Here is a 19,285-nt window from a genome sequence, read left to right as displayed (position 1 = left end):
TTAATAATCTAATAGTGCTGAAAAAAAAAATATAATAGGGGAGGGGGAAGCAAGGGAGAGGGACAAGACAGGCCTGTCTGTTGCCATAAAGTGTGCACTGAGGGCTGGCTGGTGGACAAAACCAAGAAGGTAACATCCAACACTGGAGAGAATGCATATATCCATCAGGATATTTTCTGACAGCACAATAATGCCTTTGGAACAAGCCTAAAACTGGTTGAATACCAAAGGAATTTGATTGGCAAGGGGAAGTTTCTGAACTAGTGAGTCGGGGCCTGATAGCTGCATTATCCTTATTGCTTCCCTTTCCCTATAAAAGCAATTACACACCCCAGGATGTCAGGCTGCCCAGGCCTGCCCTGAAATGGATTGTCTCCGGCAGCCATGTCACAGCCACACTCCAGAGTTACTGACCCATAAACAAACACTTATTTGTCATGCCCATTTTAATGTTTAATTGGCTGGAACGGCAGAAAAGGATTGAGATGATGGAAGTTCAACAGTTCTTCCAGTGCTGGTACCCAGCCTGCAGACAGGCACCTCCTAGCCTGAGAAGGAGCACCACACACAGCCTCAACACACCTTCAAGGAAGTTCAGGCCTTTGCTTTGTAACAAACTTCTATTCCAGCCAAGCTGAGCACTGTTAAAAGAGGAGGGAAGACTCGTTGCAACGTGGAGTGCCTAAGGTGAGACAGTCCATTGGTGTGTTAGATAAACTAGAAGATTATTCCAAGATAGGATTTACTTGTTTTGTTACAAAAGGGAGCAACTGAGTAGATTTTCTGTGACAGGCAGAGAGAGGATGGCACCAGCCTTTGGTGTCCCAAGACTTCTGCTGTCCCACACGAGTGGGGATGCCTGCTCACATGGATTTCCAAAAGCCTCTGGACACACCCTCTCACCAAAGACTATTAAATGATGCTATCATAGAGCAAGAGGGAAGGTCTTTGCTTGAGAAGTGATTGCAAAATTAGAGATTGCATAGGAGCAAACAACCAGCTTGCACAATTGTTGGCGAGAGCTGGAGCCTCTGAGGGATCAGTGCAAGGGCCTGGGTTGTTCAGCCCACAGAAGGGAACAGGGGAAGCAGGCTGGGAGTGAAGAGTGAATTATCCAAGTCCTTTAAACCAAAAGCTGCCTGTAAAATGCTACAAAAGGATCTAAAGGTGACAGGATGAAAAGCCTGCAGATGAAATTCAGCTCTAAAAAAACACCAAGTAATGCACATATGGAAAAACAATCTTCAGTCTAAATCCAGAGCAATAGGTTCTGAGCTAGCTAATACAACCACTGTGGAGACAGATCATGAGTTATTACAGACAGCTCTACAACACCAGCTCAGAATTCAACAGCAGTTAATAAAAAACAAACAAGGAGACACTGGGGGAAAAAAAAAGGAAATAAAACATGACTATATTGCTTTATTATCTCACATATTGCACTTACAGCTTGGGCACTGGGAGAAGTGCTGCTCCCTTCATCTGCAAGGAATAAAGAACTAGAAATGATCCAAAGAATGACAAGTGACAAAGTTACTGAGCAGCTTCCAAATGGGGTAGGATTAAACAGATAAAACTCCTCAGTCTGAAAAAGAAGTGATCAAGGGGAATCAAGCAAGCCAAGAAAGTCAAAAGCAGGACAGAGAAGGTAACTGGGGGAACAATTACTGTTTCTCATTACACAAGAAAAATGGGGTCTCACATGAAATGATCATGGTAAATGCAAGGCACATGCACAGTTAAACTACAGGACTCCCACTAGCACATATTTGGGAATTCAAAGAGGGATGAAAGAAATTTATCAAAGAAAAATCCAGAAGTGCAAAAATAGTAACAGTGGTTCAGGAAGCCTCCAAGCCCTGAATTCTGGGAAAATATACGAAATTATCACTGTATGCTTTCCCTACTCTGTCTCCTAAGCATTCACTCTTCCCTGCCACCAGAGACATGACTGTGAGGTAGAAAGTCTCCTGCACTGACACTGTCCTCATGGATGCAAAAATAACGTGTGCAAGTTGAGAAACAGGAACCTACTAAATTAGCTTTGCCGTTTTCATTGCTGTTCTGCCACTTACAATCCATGGATTTTTCAACCATAATGAAAAATCTTACTTAAAATCGAACCAAAATAAGTGTAAAGGGTTACTGCCCCAATATCTAAAGCATTAGAACAATCTTATTTAGCAAAGCTTAAAAGTACTTTGTGCTGAAGACTGCAAATTTGAGATGCCCCAATGATTTACCTAGAATTGGGGTTTTTTGTTGTCATTGTTTTTTTGTTCTTGTGTGGGTTTGTTGGTTTTGATTTTTAGAGCAAACCAGAAGAAACAGCTACTGACAACAGATGAATACAAAATTTCATTTGGAAGTAAAGCCTTGAAACTTTTTTCAAATTGAGAAGGTGAGTGGCAGAACTTCTTCAAAACAGGGAAAGCTTTTCCAAAAGGCTGATGGTAAAATAAGATGTTCTAGGAACCATCTCTCCTGAGCAAAGAGTAGCTGATGGCTTGGTGGTGACAGGGAGGAGTGACACCAAAGCCATAGGAAATGAAGCAAGGCTGGAGATCATTCCTGGCGTGATTAGAGACCATTCCTAGGGTGATTAGGGACCACTCCTAGGGTGATTAGAGACCATTCCTAGGGTGATGCTTCACCTGAAGAACCAGCTTGGCTGCCAGTGGTATCCTGTTTGTGCAGTTACCCAAACACCTTAATGAGGGGCTAAAGCATTTCCAACAATGACCTCAGGAATTACAGGTGTTTTAACACATGCTGATTTCAAAGATGACCCTGGGACCAAGGGCCACGGGGCCATCCCATGTCCTCAAAGGGAGGCATTCAAGGTAAGGCTTTTTCCTGCCTCTGCAGGGACACATGAACACAGTGGGGAGGGAACAAGATACCTGTTTCTCCTCCACGGTGCCACCTGCACTGACCTCAAAGCTCACTGCTGCTGCTGGCCTCTGTCTACTGTGAGCCTTGACAGGGAGAGCACCACAACAGAGCTGTGGTGTCAGGCATGGAATCAAGCACAAGGCTCCCTGAGCTAAAACTGTGTCTTTCTGCCAGCCTGCATTCCTGGCCCAGCACTGGCCATGGAAATGCCTCCCCTCCCCTCTGCACAGTACAAGGCCCAGAAGCCACTAACACGTGCCACTGTCCTCGGTCCTGGCTTTTTAAACCCTGACTTTTGATTACCCCAAAAGCAGTTTTAGACTTTGAGGGAAAAGCAGCAGAGACCACGGCGAGTTTTTTCAGGGCCAGCTCTTGGATTTCACTTTTCAAGCTCTGGTTTTGCAGGACACAGGAGCCTGCAGCAGTTCCTGGCTGGTGAGCTGCTTTGCAGGCAGTGCTGCACATGGGCTGCCTGCAAGGGTGCCAACTGCTCTGCTGCACCAGCCATGAAGCAATGATTCATCTGTCTACAGGGAGCAGAAGAAACAAAGACTGCATATGTCAAGCTGGAAGATAAGAAACAATGCTAAAAAAGCCCAGCCTGGACAAGTAGAAGGAAACATCTCATCATCTGTACAACTGATGGTTAGTGCTGATGAGGCCTGAGGTGGCTTCAGAAGCTAAGGAGCAAACCAGGGATAAATCTCTGCCTTTCCCAGCATATACTTAGAGTGCAAATATTTTGCAAATGTTTCTGCTGAAAGGGACTTTTCTCCCAGTAGGTAAAAACAGCATCTGCTGAGTGGTGACCATTTAACATTCAACCTGCTGCCAATCTACATTCCACAGAGAGACCCGCAGGGGAGACATGGAGCTGTGCCACCTGTAATAACTGTGTGACTGGCACCATGTCAATGCTTTAATGTAGAATGCTACCCTCTGTCACTAAGCAGATCTCTCCTTTCTTTTGGCTAATGGCTTTCACACCCACAGGCAGCAGTGTCAAAACTGAAGGGGTACACGGCTGCAGAGTCTTCAGAGATCTGCTTAACAAACCTGACCACGGAAATACTGAGACAGGGATGGGGATGGGGGGTGGTTAAGGGAATGAGGACACTCCTGTGGTTAATAAATCTGCTCTCATTGCTTTGCTTTTCATCTCTGTTTAGTGTCCCCATGCATTTGCCACTGTAGCTCCCTCCCACAGCAGTGGTCAATTCAGCAGTACCAGTGACATCCTTTGCTTGCTGTGAGCATACCTATGCCAAAGCTTTGCTGCAGTATCAAGTCCAGGACAGGACCCCTCCTGGCTTTATGAGCCAGGCTTTTAGTATATTTAGGGAGAAATTGATCCTAAGGACATTAACTGCAAGGGCACAAGGCTTTCGCCTTCCTATTTAATCTCAGCCAGGTTTAGAGAATGGTCATAACAGCAGAGGACTTTGGCAGCTGGCACCCTACCCACAAGTGTTTCTGCATCCCCCATGTCACTGGGGAGGGGCAAAGATATGTAGATGGAGCCTGTTGTCCTTGGTCACAACAGCCAAAACATCCACATCAATTTCTCCATCTCCCTACAGGCACAGGATCATGAGAGCATGACTAGTTTGGTGCAGGAGGCAGGGAAGGGATGCACATTTGCTGAGACCAGCTTAATTTTTAAATATCTACATGCCTCCAACACAAGACCCTTGCTGTGAAATCCAAATGAAGAAGGATGGAAAGAAAAAAAAGCAGGCATACAAGCAGGCCTGACTATTCCTTTCTTCTTTTTACCCTGCACAGACAGAAGCCTTTTAAGAGTCAGGCAGAAAAACAGAAAACCCACACAAACACAAAACCAACAGACCACCAATCTTAGCAATCTTCGACATATCCATAATTTTTACTTAATTTTTAGCTAATGGTGGAAATTAGTCTTTGGATAGTTGATAAAAATCAACGTGTCTCTGCTGGGTTAGTACTGTGATCTGTGGCCCAGCAACTACTTCTAGTACAATTGATTTTCCTTTTTGGCAACCAATAGGTCAGTCAATAATAATGTTGTTTGAAAAGGATTGAGTCATGAGGGAGATGAACCCTCCCTGCCATTTATTATGTTTGTATTGTCTTCATTTGAAAAGGTTTTTTCTGGTTTTTTAATCCCCAGTCAGTGAAGGTATTAGAAGGGGATGGCTGCTCCATGTTCCATGGCTCCAGGAACACTCTGATCATCAGTGTTAGGATGCAAGTAAGAGGAGGGAAGTTGAGAACTGGGAGAAAAGTAACATGGTTGCCTCCTCAGACTGTCTTAAGTGCCTTAAAAAAAAAAAAAAAAGGAAAAAAACCCCCCCCAAGTCTAACTCAAAATATGCTGACAAGCACCACCCCAGTGCATAAATATGACTGAGCAGCCTTGCATGAATTGGTACAAGATACAAATCCAGCATTGGTACCAAAAGTCAACCAATGCTCTCTGCAGACAGCACAGACAACAGATGCTTTTCACTGAAATTACTACTATATAGGAATGAATAAAATAAACCACACATATACTAGCAACAGCTTTCTTAACCTGGTGATTTTCAGCTTTTGTCTCAAGTTTCCTTCTCAAACACCTGAAGGGTCCATGAGTGACTACTGAGAACTTGCTGACCAGTGGTTTAAAGTCTTAGTGCACTGATCTGCACTTTACCAGGAAAGTGAAAAGTCAGGAAATAAAAACTGAAGATCAGTTACAGCTTTTTCCATCCTTTTAGTCAGAATTACAGAAAAAAATCAGCACATAACGTTATTACTGTAACATTGGCAATTGCACAACAAAGTTTAAAAATCATAAAATATTTAGATATGGTTTAAACTCAGCTGCTCTACCTCATAGATATGTGCACAGCTCTTAATTATCCTGTGTGTCAAGTGATACAGTTCCCTTTACAACTCACAATACTTACGTTAAGACTTGCTCAAGTGGCCAGATAGGCTTGAAAAGCTTTACCAGAGTAAGCTGAGCTGCTGAGCACCACTCCCAGATAGTTCCCCATACACTCCCAAGGGCATGCCATGAACACATGGATTATTATTTTGGAGTACAGTGTACCCACAAATGAAACAAAATGCAGCCACAAGAAGTCCAGGAGGAACACCTATGGTTTATGTCCCCCAAATACACTAAAGGAGCTCCTCTAAAGCTGCTTGAGCAGCACCTCACATCCAGAAGGGGCTCTCCCCATAGAGGAAAAGGGTTTTCCTTTGTTGCTCATCCTCTGCAAGGAAGATTTGTGTCTTCTTATGTTTTAAAGCCAGAAATGGATATTATAATCGTGTTGCTGAGCCCCTTCATAACTCTTATGTTACCACTGTGTTATGCTTAGAATCTTTTACCTTAACATGATGTTATCAACTGCCATGTTGCTGGTGTAGGCAAACAGCTCCAGTGAAGGAGGCTCTTCTCAGGCTGAGCCCCAAGCTCTGGGTATTTCCAGCAGAGCTCCAAAACACCATCCCACCACCCACTTTGACATGGCCCCTGGCACTGGAGATTTAGGTAATTCAATTACACAAACGCCCCCTCTCAACAAAGCAGAGCAGCCTGTTGCCTTTTTGTATTCCCTTGCCCATGGCAATTGCTTTAGCACCTCTTTTCAAATGTGCTATTAGAGCTAATTATGAACAAGCAGAGGATTCAGTGGCTGCAGCTTTTCAGTGACCACCCTTTGGAAACTGCAGCACCACTGCTGAAACAAAAAGCACAGGCACTGGATCACTGCAGTCCAGGGGCATGGGGTTATTCCCAGAACAAAGTGGGTTTGAGCATGCTACAAGAATGAGCAGAGCCACCAGACCTCTCTCTTCCTGCTCCTAAAGCTGTTTATCAGCAAAGAGCAATAAGCTGACTCTTGCAGACCCTTTTGATCCAGACACTGCAGTACTTTGACAACTGACAGTATAAAGGCAACTAAGATAAGGCAGCAAAAATGTATTAAGGCACATGTACAGGCACAGTGAGCAGGTAAGGCTTGCTCCAGGTCACACAGCAGAGCACCACTGTCACTGCCTGCTTAGGGCAGCTAAAATCCTTTAGCATGCTGCAAAAGAGCCAAGATGGAAGAACATTTATTAAAAAGGTAATGGAAGAGAGCATCAATCTGTCATGCTGTTTGACTAACTTTTTAGAAGCCTACTAAAACACAGGCAATTAAAAAAAAATTGGTCTGTAGCATTCCTCTCCTTCACTACCTGCTCATAACCCTCATTATCCCTAATTTATTCTTTATCTCTCATGCTGCCTGAATGAAGGTGCTGCTGCAAAACTGAACAAGACAGAAGAATTCCTGAAGACCTGGAGAGGCAGGTGGGATTGTGGAGGCTGCTTTGACAGAGGTGTGAAGGAAACCTCTGCTGGGAGCACATCACTCTGGAAGAACAGCATCACCCACTCCCCAGATATCCCCTGACACTGAACCCACTGCTCTTGACAGCCTACACATTAACTGTTAGTGCTTTTGGTAATGTGTTATAGCAGGTGCTGTGGTGTTTATGGCCTGTTAGGAAGCCAGAGTTTCTCCCTCTCCCTTTTCCTTCTGGTTGCTTTTAAAATTTCTCCTGCTTTTGGTTTGGATGTGAATTCTTCCAGGGTAAAGGTCAAAATTAAAAAAAAAAAAAAAAAAGGAGAAATAAACATTAAGTCACAAAGTCTTGAAATGTTATTGCAATTTATATATGGCTGAAAATAAAAATGTGTCTGCCTTCTCTGGGAACACACCTACGTGAAAATAGAGACCTTTATAAAAAATTCTCCTTTATTACTTTGGTGGGGAAAAACATATCAAAGATTGATTTTTCTTTTTATGGCTATTATTAACCTTTTGTTACTGGCCAAAAATAATCTGGTTAGAAAATGTGCAATGCATCAAAAAGAAAAGAGAAGAATTTAACAGAAAATTAATACTTGGGGGGAAAAAATACGATGAATCTCTCTTTTGCTTTTTCTTCTAAGAGTCAAACCTTACCTCCAATGGAATGAGACAAGTGTCAAAGAGAAGAGATGCTTCAGAGAGAATCCAGAACCATCTCCCAGGCTGCCAGGGCGAAGGGGATGGGCAGGAGCCTGCTTCCATTCCTTCCCAATTGCAACAGAAAGCTGTTCCTGTCTGTATCCAACACAGCACTCCCTAAATCTGACTGGCAGGAGATGGACAGGATGTGCAAAGCCTCCCATTTGCACTGGATTCACTCCACCCCTCTTCTGTGTCAGGAAAAACTCCTATTAAATCCATTACAGCTGAAACCCTGCAGCCCTAAGCACAAACACACAGATCTCACCAGCCACCAGAGAGCTGTGCTTCCTCATACCCATCCCACCAGAAACTCTGCCCAGGAAAGGGCAAGATAGACTTTTCCACAATTTGATGGCTATGTAAATACAACACAGCTATCTGTAGCTTGGGAACACTTCAGCTCTGCCCACAAGCCTTCAGACTGCAGCTCTGCTTCACATGCACCTCTGACAAATTACCCAAGCATTTGTGGAAGGCTGCTCAGATCTCACCAGTAAGAGCTCAAAGATTCATCAGCAAAGGTGTATCTGTGTCCAAACTGGGAAGGAGAGCAGAGCCAAAAAGTTCCATGAAGGTAAAGAGAAGTCAGTCGTAATCTGACAGGAATATATTGGACAATTATTTCTGAATACAATCACATTTTCTTTTAAGACCAGCCCTTAACTACAACAAGCTGACAGAACTGGGAGTGTTGACTCAGGAGCACTGGCAGACTGGTTGGCTGGAAGAAACCGTTTGCAAAGTGGTGGCTGAACCAGTTTAGGTCAAAACCTGGTCTGCTCAGACATCCTAAAACTGGTGCTAGCTAAGCTCAGACATGTGGGCTGCAAACCTCAGTGGCTCAAAATTTTGTTATTTTTCTCAGATTACTTTTTTTGGGATGTTCTTGTAAGAGAATCCCAGAATGGTTTGGGTTGAAAAGGACATTAGAGATCACCTAGTTCCAAACCCCTGCTACGGGCAGCAACACCTTCCATTAGATCAGGCTCCTCCAAGCTCTGTCCAAATTGGCCTTGGACACTTCCAGGGATGGGGAAGCCACAGCTTCTCTGGGCAGCCTGTGCTAAGGCCTCCCCACCCTCACAGGGAAGAATCTTTTTGTTAGTATCTAGTCCAAACCTACTCTCTTTCCGTTTCACTTGTTCTCCCTTGTCACTACACAATCCTGTAAACAGTCTCTGTCTTTCTTGCAGGTACTGGAAGGCTGCAATTAGGTCACCCTGAAATCCTCTCTTTCCCAAGCTGGACAATCCCAATTCTCTCAGCCTCATAGGAGAGGTGCTCCACCCCCTCTAATCAACTTGGTGGTCTCCTCTGGACTTGCTCCAACAGGTCCATGTCCTTCCTCTGCTGGGGCCCCAGAGCTGGATACAGCACTGCAGGTGGGGTCTCACCAGAATGGAGCAGCTTTTCTGTGATAAATACACCAAGAGAACTTGCTGTGGAGTTTGGGAAGAATTCAGAATTTATGGAAACATTTGGTCAGGAGGCTGTGTAACACATCAATCCCATTTACCTGTGTGCTTCCTCTTACCTGGATGTTCACATCAGCAGCGTTCTGTAACAGAACTGAAACCAGCTCCTTGTGTCCTCTGTCACATGCCCAGTGGAGCAGAGCCCGGCCCTGAAACAGCCAGGAGAAAATTAACAAAGCCAAGCAAAAAAACCCCCAAAACCCATGGAAAATCAGTCGTGCTATTAAGTAATAAGCACCAATTCTAAAATTAACACAGACCTAATAAAAATACAAAAAAATACTAGTATGTCACTTACTGGTGATTTGGACTTCCACACAAATGCTAGAAATGCCAAAAGTGACACATAGTTCAATTTTTTATTGATTTAGCACCACACCCACAAGCCAGCTAGAAATTTAGAGGGGAAAAGAAGCAAAGTATGAAACGCAGGAGCCAGCACATTATTTGTTTTGCTGTATAGATTTAGGATTTTGGCACCTCTGACTTTTCTGGGAGCAATGACTTACACAGCAAGGGTAGGATATTCAGTGCTGCCTAAGTCACCTGGATGCCAAGTCCCCAAAAGCTCATTCCTCTGGCAGGTCTGAAGCACTCAAGCCATGGGTCCTGCCTCTGCTGGAAAAGAAGATTAAAACTGGATGTCTGGTCAGGCACCCCTGACTGTCCTCTTTTGGGCAGGCTGCTGCATCCATACCTCCAGCACTTCCCAAACCTTCAGAGTTTTCTTCCCATCCCTTTTCTACAGGTGTCTGCCACCACGGGATGGATGTAATGGGAGTTCAGATCTTCCTGCATGCCCAAGGGCATGGGAAGTAGCTTAGGATCCCTGAGAAAGGTGAGCTGGGGTTGTTTAGCCTGGAGAAAAGGAGACTCAGAGGTGACCTCATCACTCTCTACAGCTCCTGAAAGGTGCCTGTGCTCAGCTGGGGCTGGGCTCTTTCTCCAGCAGCACTGACACAACCAGAGCACACAGCCTGGAGCTGCACCAGGGGAAATACAGGTTGGATATTAGGAAAAAAGTTTTTTACAGAAAGGGTGATGAAGTTCTGGAATGGCTGCCCAGGGAGGTGGTGGAGTCCCCATCCCTGGGGGTGTTTAACAAAGCCTGGATGTGGCACTGGGTGCCAGGGTTCAGTTGAGGTGTTGGGGCTGGGCTGGACTCGATGATCTTGGAGGTCTCTTCCAACCCAGTGATTCTGTGAACTACTGTGATTCTGTGAAACTACTTTGAGTGAACTCAAAGTAGTTTGAGATGGCAAACAAAGAAGAAAACCTCCTAAATACACTTTGCAAATTAGCCCTAATGTTCTATCAGTCTCTCCTGGTTTAGGACAGTACACACTTATAGGGAATTTCTTGGAAATCACCCTGCAGATCACCAGGAATCACCTCCCTCAAGCTGTGACACCATCAGGCTGACCTGTGTTTTTCAATATGCCAAGGAAAACAGTCACAGACCCTCACAAAAGAAATCATTTAAATTAGCCCATGCCTGGCTATAAATCTCTTGACAAAGCAGTGGGAACAAGGTGAGCAACTCATTTATCTGCTAATGGGAGCTCAGAGCCAAATTTCCTGGCCACAGTGCCAGAAAGCAGGAGGGGCAGAAGACACCTGTGACCAAAGCTCACATTGCTTCTGCTGGACATTCCTGGGCAGGCCAGCAGAGGTAGAGCATGATCTTAAGTCAGGAAATTCACTCTTTTTGACCCAGCGACTAATTAATTTGTAACATGTAATTTTAATGTTACACTGATTATGCTTGCATTGGAATGAATTTTCTGACAGTGACTTTCTATGGAAGCACTGATGACATCCACAGGCCATTTAATGATTCATATTCTTGCACTCAACACCCCTATCAAAGTCTACAAGGGGGAAAGAGTACAACTTAAAACAATTGGTAAGTATGGAGAGATCTTTAATTCATGTGTAGCATCCTTAACTCATCTCTGGAACTGGTAATTATTTAAGACTTAGGATTTCAGTTGGACAAATACCAACTTTTTTCAAGCCACAGATGTTTATCTCAAAAGGAAGAGGCACATCTGAAATATGCACAACAGCAAGAAATACTTCAACAGATTATTTCAGTGACTTGATATATGTGTAGAGGAATAATATTGCAATTATTCAAATGTATTCATTGTACAATTACATGATAAAATAAAGGTACTTCTATCCTTTTTACCGAAATCCATGCTACAGATTAGGGGCTAAAATATCTTGGTTTGCATTTGTCTCTGGACAAGGAGAATCTTATTTTATTGTTGCTGAACTTGGCTCAGACCAAGTCCAGGAAAGGAAAACCAACAGTTTGTTGTGACAGCTCAGGGGGACCAGAGCACTGTGCAACTGCTCCTGCCCATGATACTGGCAGGCTGGTTCTGCTACACGTGGTGCCTGCTGAACAAGACAAAACCCTGAAGCCTGATCATCCACAGTCATTAAAAATCTCCTTGTGCTATTTGCAGGAGTATGGATTTCAAGTCTTGGGCCAATTCCACTTTGGGTAATTACACTCTGCTTACCTATATATTTTCTCCACAACTCTAAATGGATACAATATTTTCTAATTAGTGCCTTAAATGGCTCTGCATTGTAATTGTGCACTATTAAAGAGCTGACACGTTCCACCCAAGAAATGTCTGCAGCATGCTACGCCCTGGACACGGGGTGCAAGGGGCTTTGGAGACCTTCTGTGCAAGATCACACCAGGAGATGCAGAAGGAAAAATACCTCCAGAAGAGTCTCAACCCACTTATTGCATAACAAAAAGCATTACTACAAATTTGGTATTTAAAATGGTTGGACTTGATGATCTTAGAGGTCTTTTTCAACCTTAATGGCTCTATGGAAACTAGATAATATTCACAATTATTTGTAGAAAATCAGAATAACAGTCAATAGTTGAAGCTGACATACTTAGGCAGCTATACAGCTACAAAATCCACTTGTTTCCCATGTCTTTCTTAAAATAGTGATAAGTCAAGCTTAAATTGAACATACAGCCCCAGTCTTTGCTTAGCAGGGATATCACCTCTGCACACTGAAAAACTCTTTAGTCTGCCCAGCTGATGCTTGATATCAGCATATAGCATGTGTTTGTGTGTTTAAATAATGTGGCAGAAATCTTAAGGGCCACAGATTGAGCTTTCCCAAAACAATTCCCACATGACTATTTCATTAAGCAGTGAGAGACTCAAAGCAACATGAATAATTTCATGTAGGAAAGCACTGCAGCAGTGAGGTCTTGGCTAGATGCAAACATCAAGGTACTCCCTCCCTGCAATTCAAACACAACAGTTGTTGCAGAACTTACTTGAGAGTAGATGCATTTCCCCCCCACCTTTGAAGTATTAAAAATAAAAGCATAAAAATAGCCCCAGTGCAGTAACCCTGCCTTCTAAATCTTCTAGCTTTGCTTGGCTAACCGCTGCCAGCTTGGCCAGCTCCTGCAGCAGTTTCTCAAGCCAACAGCACATCAATTTTGCTCAGCTCCAAGTCACAGGGTGTTCACAAACAAAGCACAGGACAGGGATTTGTCTCCCATACACTGAGTGGGCAGACAAATGGATGGGAATGATTTTCACATCAATTAGCCTGAGCAGAGAAAGGGGAGAACAAAGCCAAACCGAATGGATGTGCTACAGTATAAAACTACACTTCCAGGCACCATGCTTGCAGCTATAATGGCTGGGTAGCAATGAGCCACTCTAACTTGTGGCAAGTGTTCTATGAGCAGTAATTAAGAAGAGACAGATCTCTACAGAATGGCTGCATCCCCCTGTGACTGCAGAAACAGTGAATGGAAGGGTTGTTGTTACAATTACACAGGTAAACTTCACTTGGAAGTCAATCACTTTCAGAGCTCTGAAATGTTTGGTAAAGCTTTTCTAATGGGAGAAAGCCTATAAATCCAGAAGTATGTGACCCTTCCTCAAATACATTTTCGCCCTGTCCTTTTCTTGGCAAGCTGGCACCAGTTTGGCACTTGCTGTCTCAAAAGCACAAGGATCAGGGACCAAGTGAGCATCCTGTCAGATGCCTTTCATTAAGGTTTTGGCAAGGACTTAGACATTGCACACAGGTAACATGTTTGTTTACTGGGATTTATCCAACAATTAAAAAAAAATTATCTAGGTACAACCTCCACAGCCCTTGGCACAAATTACAAAAGTAACTCATCTCTGCCTTTGAGCAGCTCCTGGTTTGTTAGAAGGTGAAGAAATCCTATTTCTAAAAAGGTAGTAAGTGAGCCACACTCCCAGGATGTGCCTGGGGTGACTTCACAGCCACAGTCCATTTCTTATTCCATTAGTCCTGCTGACATACACAAGGAAAACAGGTTGTTTTAGTCTGTGCTACTTCTTATAAGTGAATGCAAGCAATTCTGTTGAACTCTGGGCAATTTAGATCCAGTAAATGGAAGCTTGCACATGATTACTGTCATTAGGTTCTTTGTTTAATTCTAAATTGAAGTTTATCATATCCAAACTGTTAGCAGTATGCTGGCCTGCATGCTGCACATGAAGAGCTTTACTTCTTCTGGGGAGAAAGCCACTTATGCTTTGGAAGTTTCCCAGTGCATCTATCTAAACCCCAGGATCTTCTGCTGCCCTTTCTGAAATCCTTTTGCTTTGACCAAGTTGGCTCATCCACACTTTACATTTTTATTCTTTCTCCTCTCCTTTCACTGATTTCTTCTAGGTTTGCACAAAAAGGGGGGAATACAATTAGATGGAGTACTACCATATCACATAAAAATAAAATCTAAACACCCTAAAACCCCAGCCAAGTCTTAATTGTTCAAGGAAGGCTGAGCTGAGTGTCTCTGCAGCTTAGCACGAGCCTATTTGGTACTTCAGTAGATTTTGTTTCATAAGAAGTTAAATCTTGGTATGTACCCTGCTGATATTTTCAATTTAGAGGTATTTAAATCAAAGGGTTGATAGTGTGAATTATGTCCAGAAGCCAGGTGAGGCAGCTTTTGGATTTGGCAGGATGTATTTACACAGTAACACTAAAATAGTTAATAAAAATATATATTTTTTTTAAAACAGTATTTCTCTGGCTGAAAACAAGCATATTTGAACAGAACAAGGACATTCCTTGAACAGAAAGGAAAATACAAGCTTCTGAATGCTGCTAATTACAAAAGAGTATCTTGCAGTGGAAACAAAGCAATGCTAACATGCACTTATTGTAAGCATGTGATCCTAAAAATGAGCTTTTATTAATGAACAGACTCCAGCTGCATTTTCTGTGGGACTGCCCTGGACATCTCCTCCTGTAAGCTGTGATCAGCAGGAGGAGGATGGAGCTCAGGAACAGGGCTGCTGCAGCAACTGCGTGGCACATGACAGTTGCAGTTCATTGAATTTATGATGTGAAATTCCAATCCTGATTGTGAACACCCTCCCTCCTCTCCTCTGAAAATTAATTCACATGAATTCCTGATTAATAATAAAAGGCCCTGCCATCAGCATTCAGAGCCCCAGCCGGGGCTGTCATGGCTCAGAGGGCAGAAATCTGCTTAGAGCTACAGGAGAACCCAACTGAATTTGTGGCGTCTCAGTCTATGAATGTCTAAGCACTTCATCTGTTCACCAAAACACAACGTGCTGGAAGGAGCTGTGCTCAGGCTGGACCAGGGACAGGGCTAGGTGGCAGTGTGCAAGCAGGGAAACCCAGCTGACAAACCTGGTACGGCCACAACTCCTGAAGGATCAACAGGAAACTGCCCCCACCAGGTGTTTGCTCTTACCAAAAAAGGATGAAGCCAATTCACAGTTTTAGACTGTTTTGTCTTGGGGTTTCTGGCAATGCCTGTATTACCTCCCTGTGGGGAAATGGTGGTTTGAGTGTGATGAGCAGAGAAAAACTGGACAATGCCACTGGTTTTGGGAAGCTGGAAAACCTCTGTCACTCATTATAGTAAAATTAGGCTGTTCTTGATGAAGGAAATGATTGGTATTTGACTCTATTGATTCAGAATGCTGAAAATTCGATATTAATTATATTATATTATATTATATTATATTATATTATATTATATTATATTATATTATATTATATTATATTATATTATATTATATTATATTTTATATATTATATTAAATTATATTAAATTATATTATATTATATTATATTATATTATATTATATTATATTATATTATATTATATTAATTATACTATACTATGTTATACTATATTATAACTGTACTACAAAGAATACTAAAGAATATTAAAGAAAACTCGTGATTGTCTCCCGACAGTCAGGACACAGCTTTTTTTAATTGGTTAAGGAAACAAAACAATCTTTAGCAGAATTTAATTGACAAATTATTTTAGGTAAACAATTTTAACACATTTCACATGTGCAAAATAACAGGCATAGCAAGCAGTGATAAGAATTGTTTTTCTCTTCTTCTCTCTGTGTTTTTCTAGGAAAAAGCTCTGAGAGAGAGAATTATGTCTCTCTGTTCAGAGAATGTGAATGCCACAACTCATTTCCCCTCTGTCTGAAATGATGAAAAGCTTGTGGCATGTCAGAAATCTCCCTTCAACCTGAACAGACTGCATGGGTCAAAAAAGCTATTTCCCTCACTTCCTACTTCTGTTTGACCACATTTAGTGCACAAAGTGGGGAAAGGGAGGTATTCAGAAGATCTTACTTTGCAAGTGGCTGCTGGTATTGCTGAGAATAATATAGAAACTAAGTTTCTGATCTGACATGCTACAGCCCCACAGTTAGACATCCACACTACCAGAAATGCAGCAGTGTTTGTCCAACTGTTGCAGCACCTTGTTACAATTCTATCCATGGAATTTTAAAAAGGAGTAGCAGTGAATTAATACACAAAACAGATAAAAGATTGATGGTCCTTATCTTTTCTCCATACCTCCTCATCTGTGACATTCACATCCACTTTTTTTGATTGAATGGCTTTGGTTACATAGTCAATGTTGTTTTCTCTGCAGTAATCAAAAATGTTCTTGTCCTCTTCCCTATTCAGGAAACAAAAGCAAAAGAAGTACCATGTTACTGCACAACACAAAGGCCACATGCACATTATATGCTCTAACTTTGTTACAGACATTTCAGTGCTGTCATTGGATGCAAACAGGCATCTGGTATTGCACATGCAGAATAATGTGCTTTTCCCCACCTCCCCCAAGTTAAGGAACAGAAGATCCTGCTTCCTAGAAAAACAAAGGTTGTTTTTAACAGTATTATGTCCAGACAAATGCCATTTTATTCCTGTGAAATGGCACAAGACATGTATGAAGTCAGCCAGAAAAATCCATGTTCAAGTTCTGGTATAAATCACTGCAATCCCACAGAAGAGAAAAGGCTAAAGCTGTTCTTCTTGTAAGAGTCACTCTGGGTCACAACAAAGTCCCATCCAGTGCCATCCACCCTGGACAGAGGCCACTGACATGGCTTGGAGAGAACAGCAGGACAAACAGGAGACCTGCAAAGCAACCTGTCCCTGGCTGAACACATGTTGGATGGATCCTGGATACAACACCAGCAAGGGCTGGCTTAGAAGTGCTTGCAGGCAGAAAGATCAAATGATGGTGTCACAGGTGATTGAGTCACACCTACAGCTCTTCTAACAGCTAAAAGCAATACTCTGCCTTCAGACACAGTAGAACTCCCATCCTTTCCTGCCAAACAAACAGCACCTCTAATGAAGTTAAGACCCTTCACAGATTCTTGCAAGAATAATACCTTTAGGCATAAGTACAGTGATACCACTGTGCTGCTAGCAGGGAATAAAGAAAAGAGGCCATTGGTTTTCCAGAAGAAAACCAAAAAGCCCACATAATCCTCCCTCTTCCTAGTTTCCAGATGAAAACCATGGTTCACACGAGCCCATCAGCATTGCTCTGGGACTAGGCAGCTTCACCAGAGTTAAACACAGAGTCGTTGCCTCACATGACATCCCCAGTTTTCAATCACCTTAACTAAAGACCTTCTGGATGTTCAGCAGAACTCAGACTGACAGCCTCAGTTACTCAGACAAAAGGGAGCTTGCTGGAGCTGCTCAGACCCAGGAAGGAGCTCAGCCTGCTGTGGGCAGGAGAAATTCAACAGGGAAATTTGAGAACTGATCCCCTGGTGGTAAAAGGCAACAACACTTCTGTTCATCTGCATTGTTCTTGACCTCGCAGGCTGAAGAACACCAGGAAGGAAAAGTAAAATCTAGATAGTGCTGGCATTTCTGAGCAATGGGTTACCAAGAAAAAGTGACACTCTTCAACCTGTAGTCTCCCAAAAATGAAATGCCAGCAAGGCCATGTCCTCTGCAGAGCACCATGACCCAACTTTGACTTTGTCTTTTATAGTTATGCATCTGGCTTGCTGAGATACAGTCTGATTCTTCACACCTCAAGCATCTGTGTCGTGCTAGGGTGCCAGAAAAAGGTGGGAAAAAGCACTGATACTTGCTCCAGTGGCAGATCACTGCTTTCTCCAAAGAAGTCACTTCCTCTTCTCACCTTGCTCCCTCAGTAGCACTGTTCTCCAGCACATCACCCCTACCCTTTGTACACAGGCAGTCCCTGCAGAGACACCTGAGCTGCACCTTTCCAGTGAAGAGCTGGGAGCCACACAGGATTCCACACTCTGTGTTTAGGCCCAAGGATATTACAGGAGGCTCCCAGTTTCTTAACCAGTTTGTCATGAACTTATTCCTTGGAGGACTTGCCCGCTCGTTACACGTAGGCTCCTGGGAAACAGATCACTGAATTCTTTAAATGCAATTACCTTGAATTCTGGGAAAAAAAGAATCTCAGAGTGGGATTAGAAAAGGCAAAAGCTTATACTGCTCGAGATGGAGCTTGACAGACTCATGATGGAGGTCACAAGACATGCCTGCCCCTGCTAACAAGGGCTGATGTGATATGCTGGGAAGTCCCTCCAGTCCTACCTTGTTAGCCCAACCTCTCCAACACAGCCCTGGCTGCCGACAGCAGCCTTTTGGGAGAAGCTGCTTTTCAAACAATGCTGTACAGGAACTTGGTTCCCCACTGCACAGCCACACCTCCCTCATTTAATACAGATCACTCTTTCTTCCAGAACACCAAAGCAAACCCCAATCCCCTCTCACTAGAGAGGCTCAAAACCACCCCCAGTTACTCCTGGGTGATTTTCCATGTCATAACCATGAGCTCTGGCTGTGCCCTTTCCTCCCTGACAGTGATGCCACCTCATCATTCCACACGCTACAGAGCCCTGACAGAGCTCACAGGGCAGCACCAGAGGTACCAGCAGGGACATGGCAGGCATTAAGCACCTGACTGTGCTCCACAGGGAGCTTCCAGAGGGTCTGTGCCAGCTGAGAGGGCACAGCAGCCCTGACCTACCACAACCAGTCCATTTTCCCACCACAGCCTCCAGACAGGACTTTTAATGTCTTTTCCCGAGGATATTACTGTCTGTAAGGGGAAAATGACCTGACACAGCTATTTGGATATGATTTAGTTTTCTGGAATAACCAACTCTGCAAATGCTCTATATATCCCCATTCCAAAAAGCCACTTTTCTTTCAGAAGTGTCCACAATGGAATTAATCCAGAATACCAATTTCCCCACCCGAAGATAAGGTTTCGGGAAATTTCGTTCTTCTACTCTGCATTTATTTCTCAATCTTTAAACCATTGCTTTGCTCCTGATGCCCTCCTTAAAAAAAATTAAGCATATATTATAATCCAACTTTTCTATAAATATTAACAAAGAGAAACAAGCTCTTTCCAGCCACAATGAAAACATTTTACCTACAAATAAAGTAATCATATGAAGCTGCACTCCAGACATTTAAAACAACCTGATCCAGCTAAAACCAGGAAGGGAAACTGAGGAAAGA

At 43.2% G+C, this 19,285-nt stretch overlaps 1 protein-coding gene across 6 annotated transcripts in view; it reads right to left on the bottom strand.

Moving 5' to 3' along the window:
- Positions 1-19,285, bottom strand: part of ACBD6 (acyl-CoA binding domain containing 6) — an 80,931-nt gene that overhangs the window by 28,584 nt on the left and 33,062 nt on the right. For 2 of the 6 annotated variants that reach the window (XM_059854749.1, XM_059854754.1), the window contains exons 5-8: positions 16,316-16,421; positions 15,177-15,251; positions 9,953-10,024; positions 9,466-9,555 (exon numbers count right to left, since the gene is read on the bottom strand). In XM_059854749.1, coding sequence (XP_059710732.1) covers positions 9,466-9,555; positions 9,953-10,024; positions 15,177-15,251; positions 16,316-16,421 — 343 coding nt within the window. Of the gene's footprint in view, positions 1-9,465; positions 9,556-9,915; positions 10,025-15,176; positions 15,252-16,315; positions 16,422-19,285 lie in introns of all 6 variants that reach the window. The other 4 variants (XR_009487563.1, XM_059854750.1, XM_059854752.1 and 1 more) reach the window with 4 other exon arrangements.

The sequence above is a fragment of the Haemorhous mexicanus genome, chromosome 9, assembly GCF_027477595.1.
Source record: "Haemorhous mexicanus isolate bHaeMex1 chromosome 9, bHaeMex1.pri, whole genome shotgun sequence".
Lineage (NCBI taxonomy): Eukaryota > Metazoa > Chordata > Aves > Passeriformes > Fringillidae > Haemorhous > Haemorhous mexicanus.
This window is presented reverse-complemented; position numbering and strand designations above follow the sequence as displayed.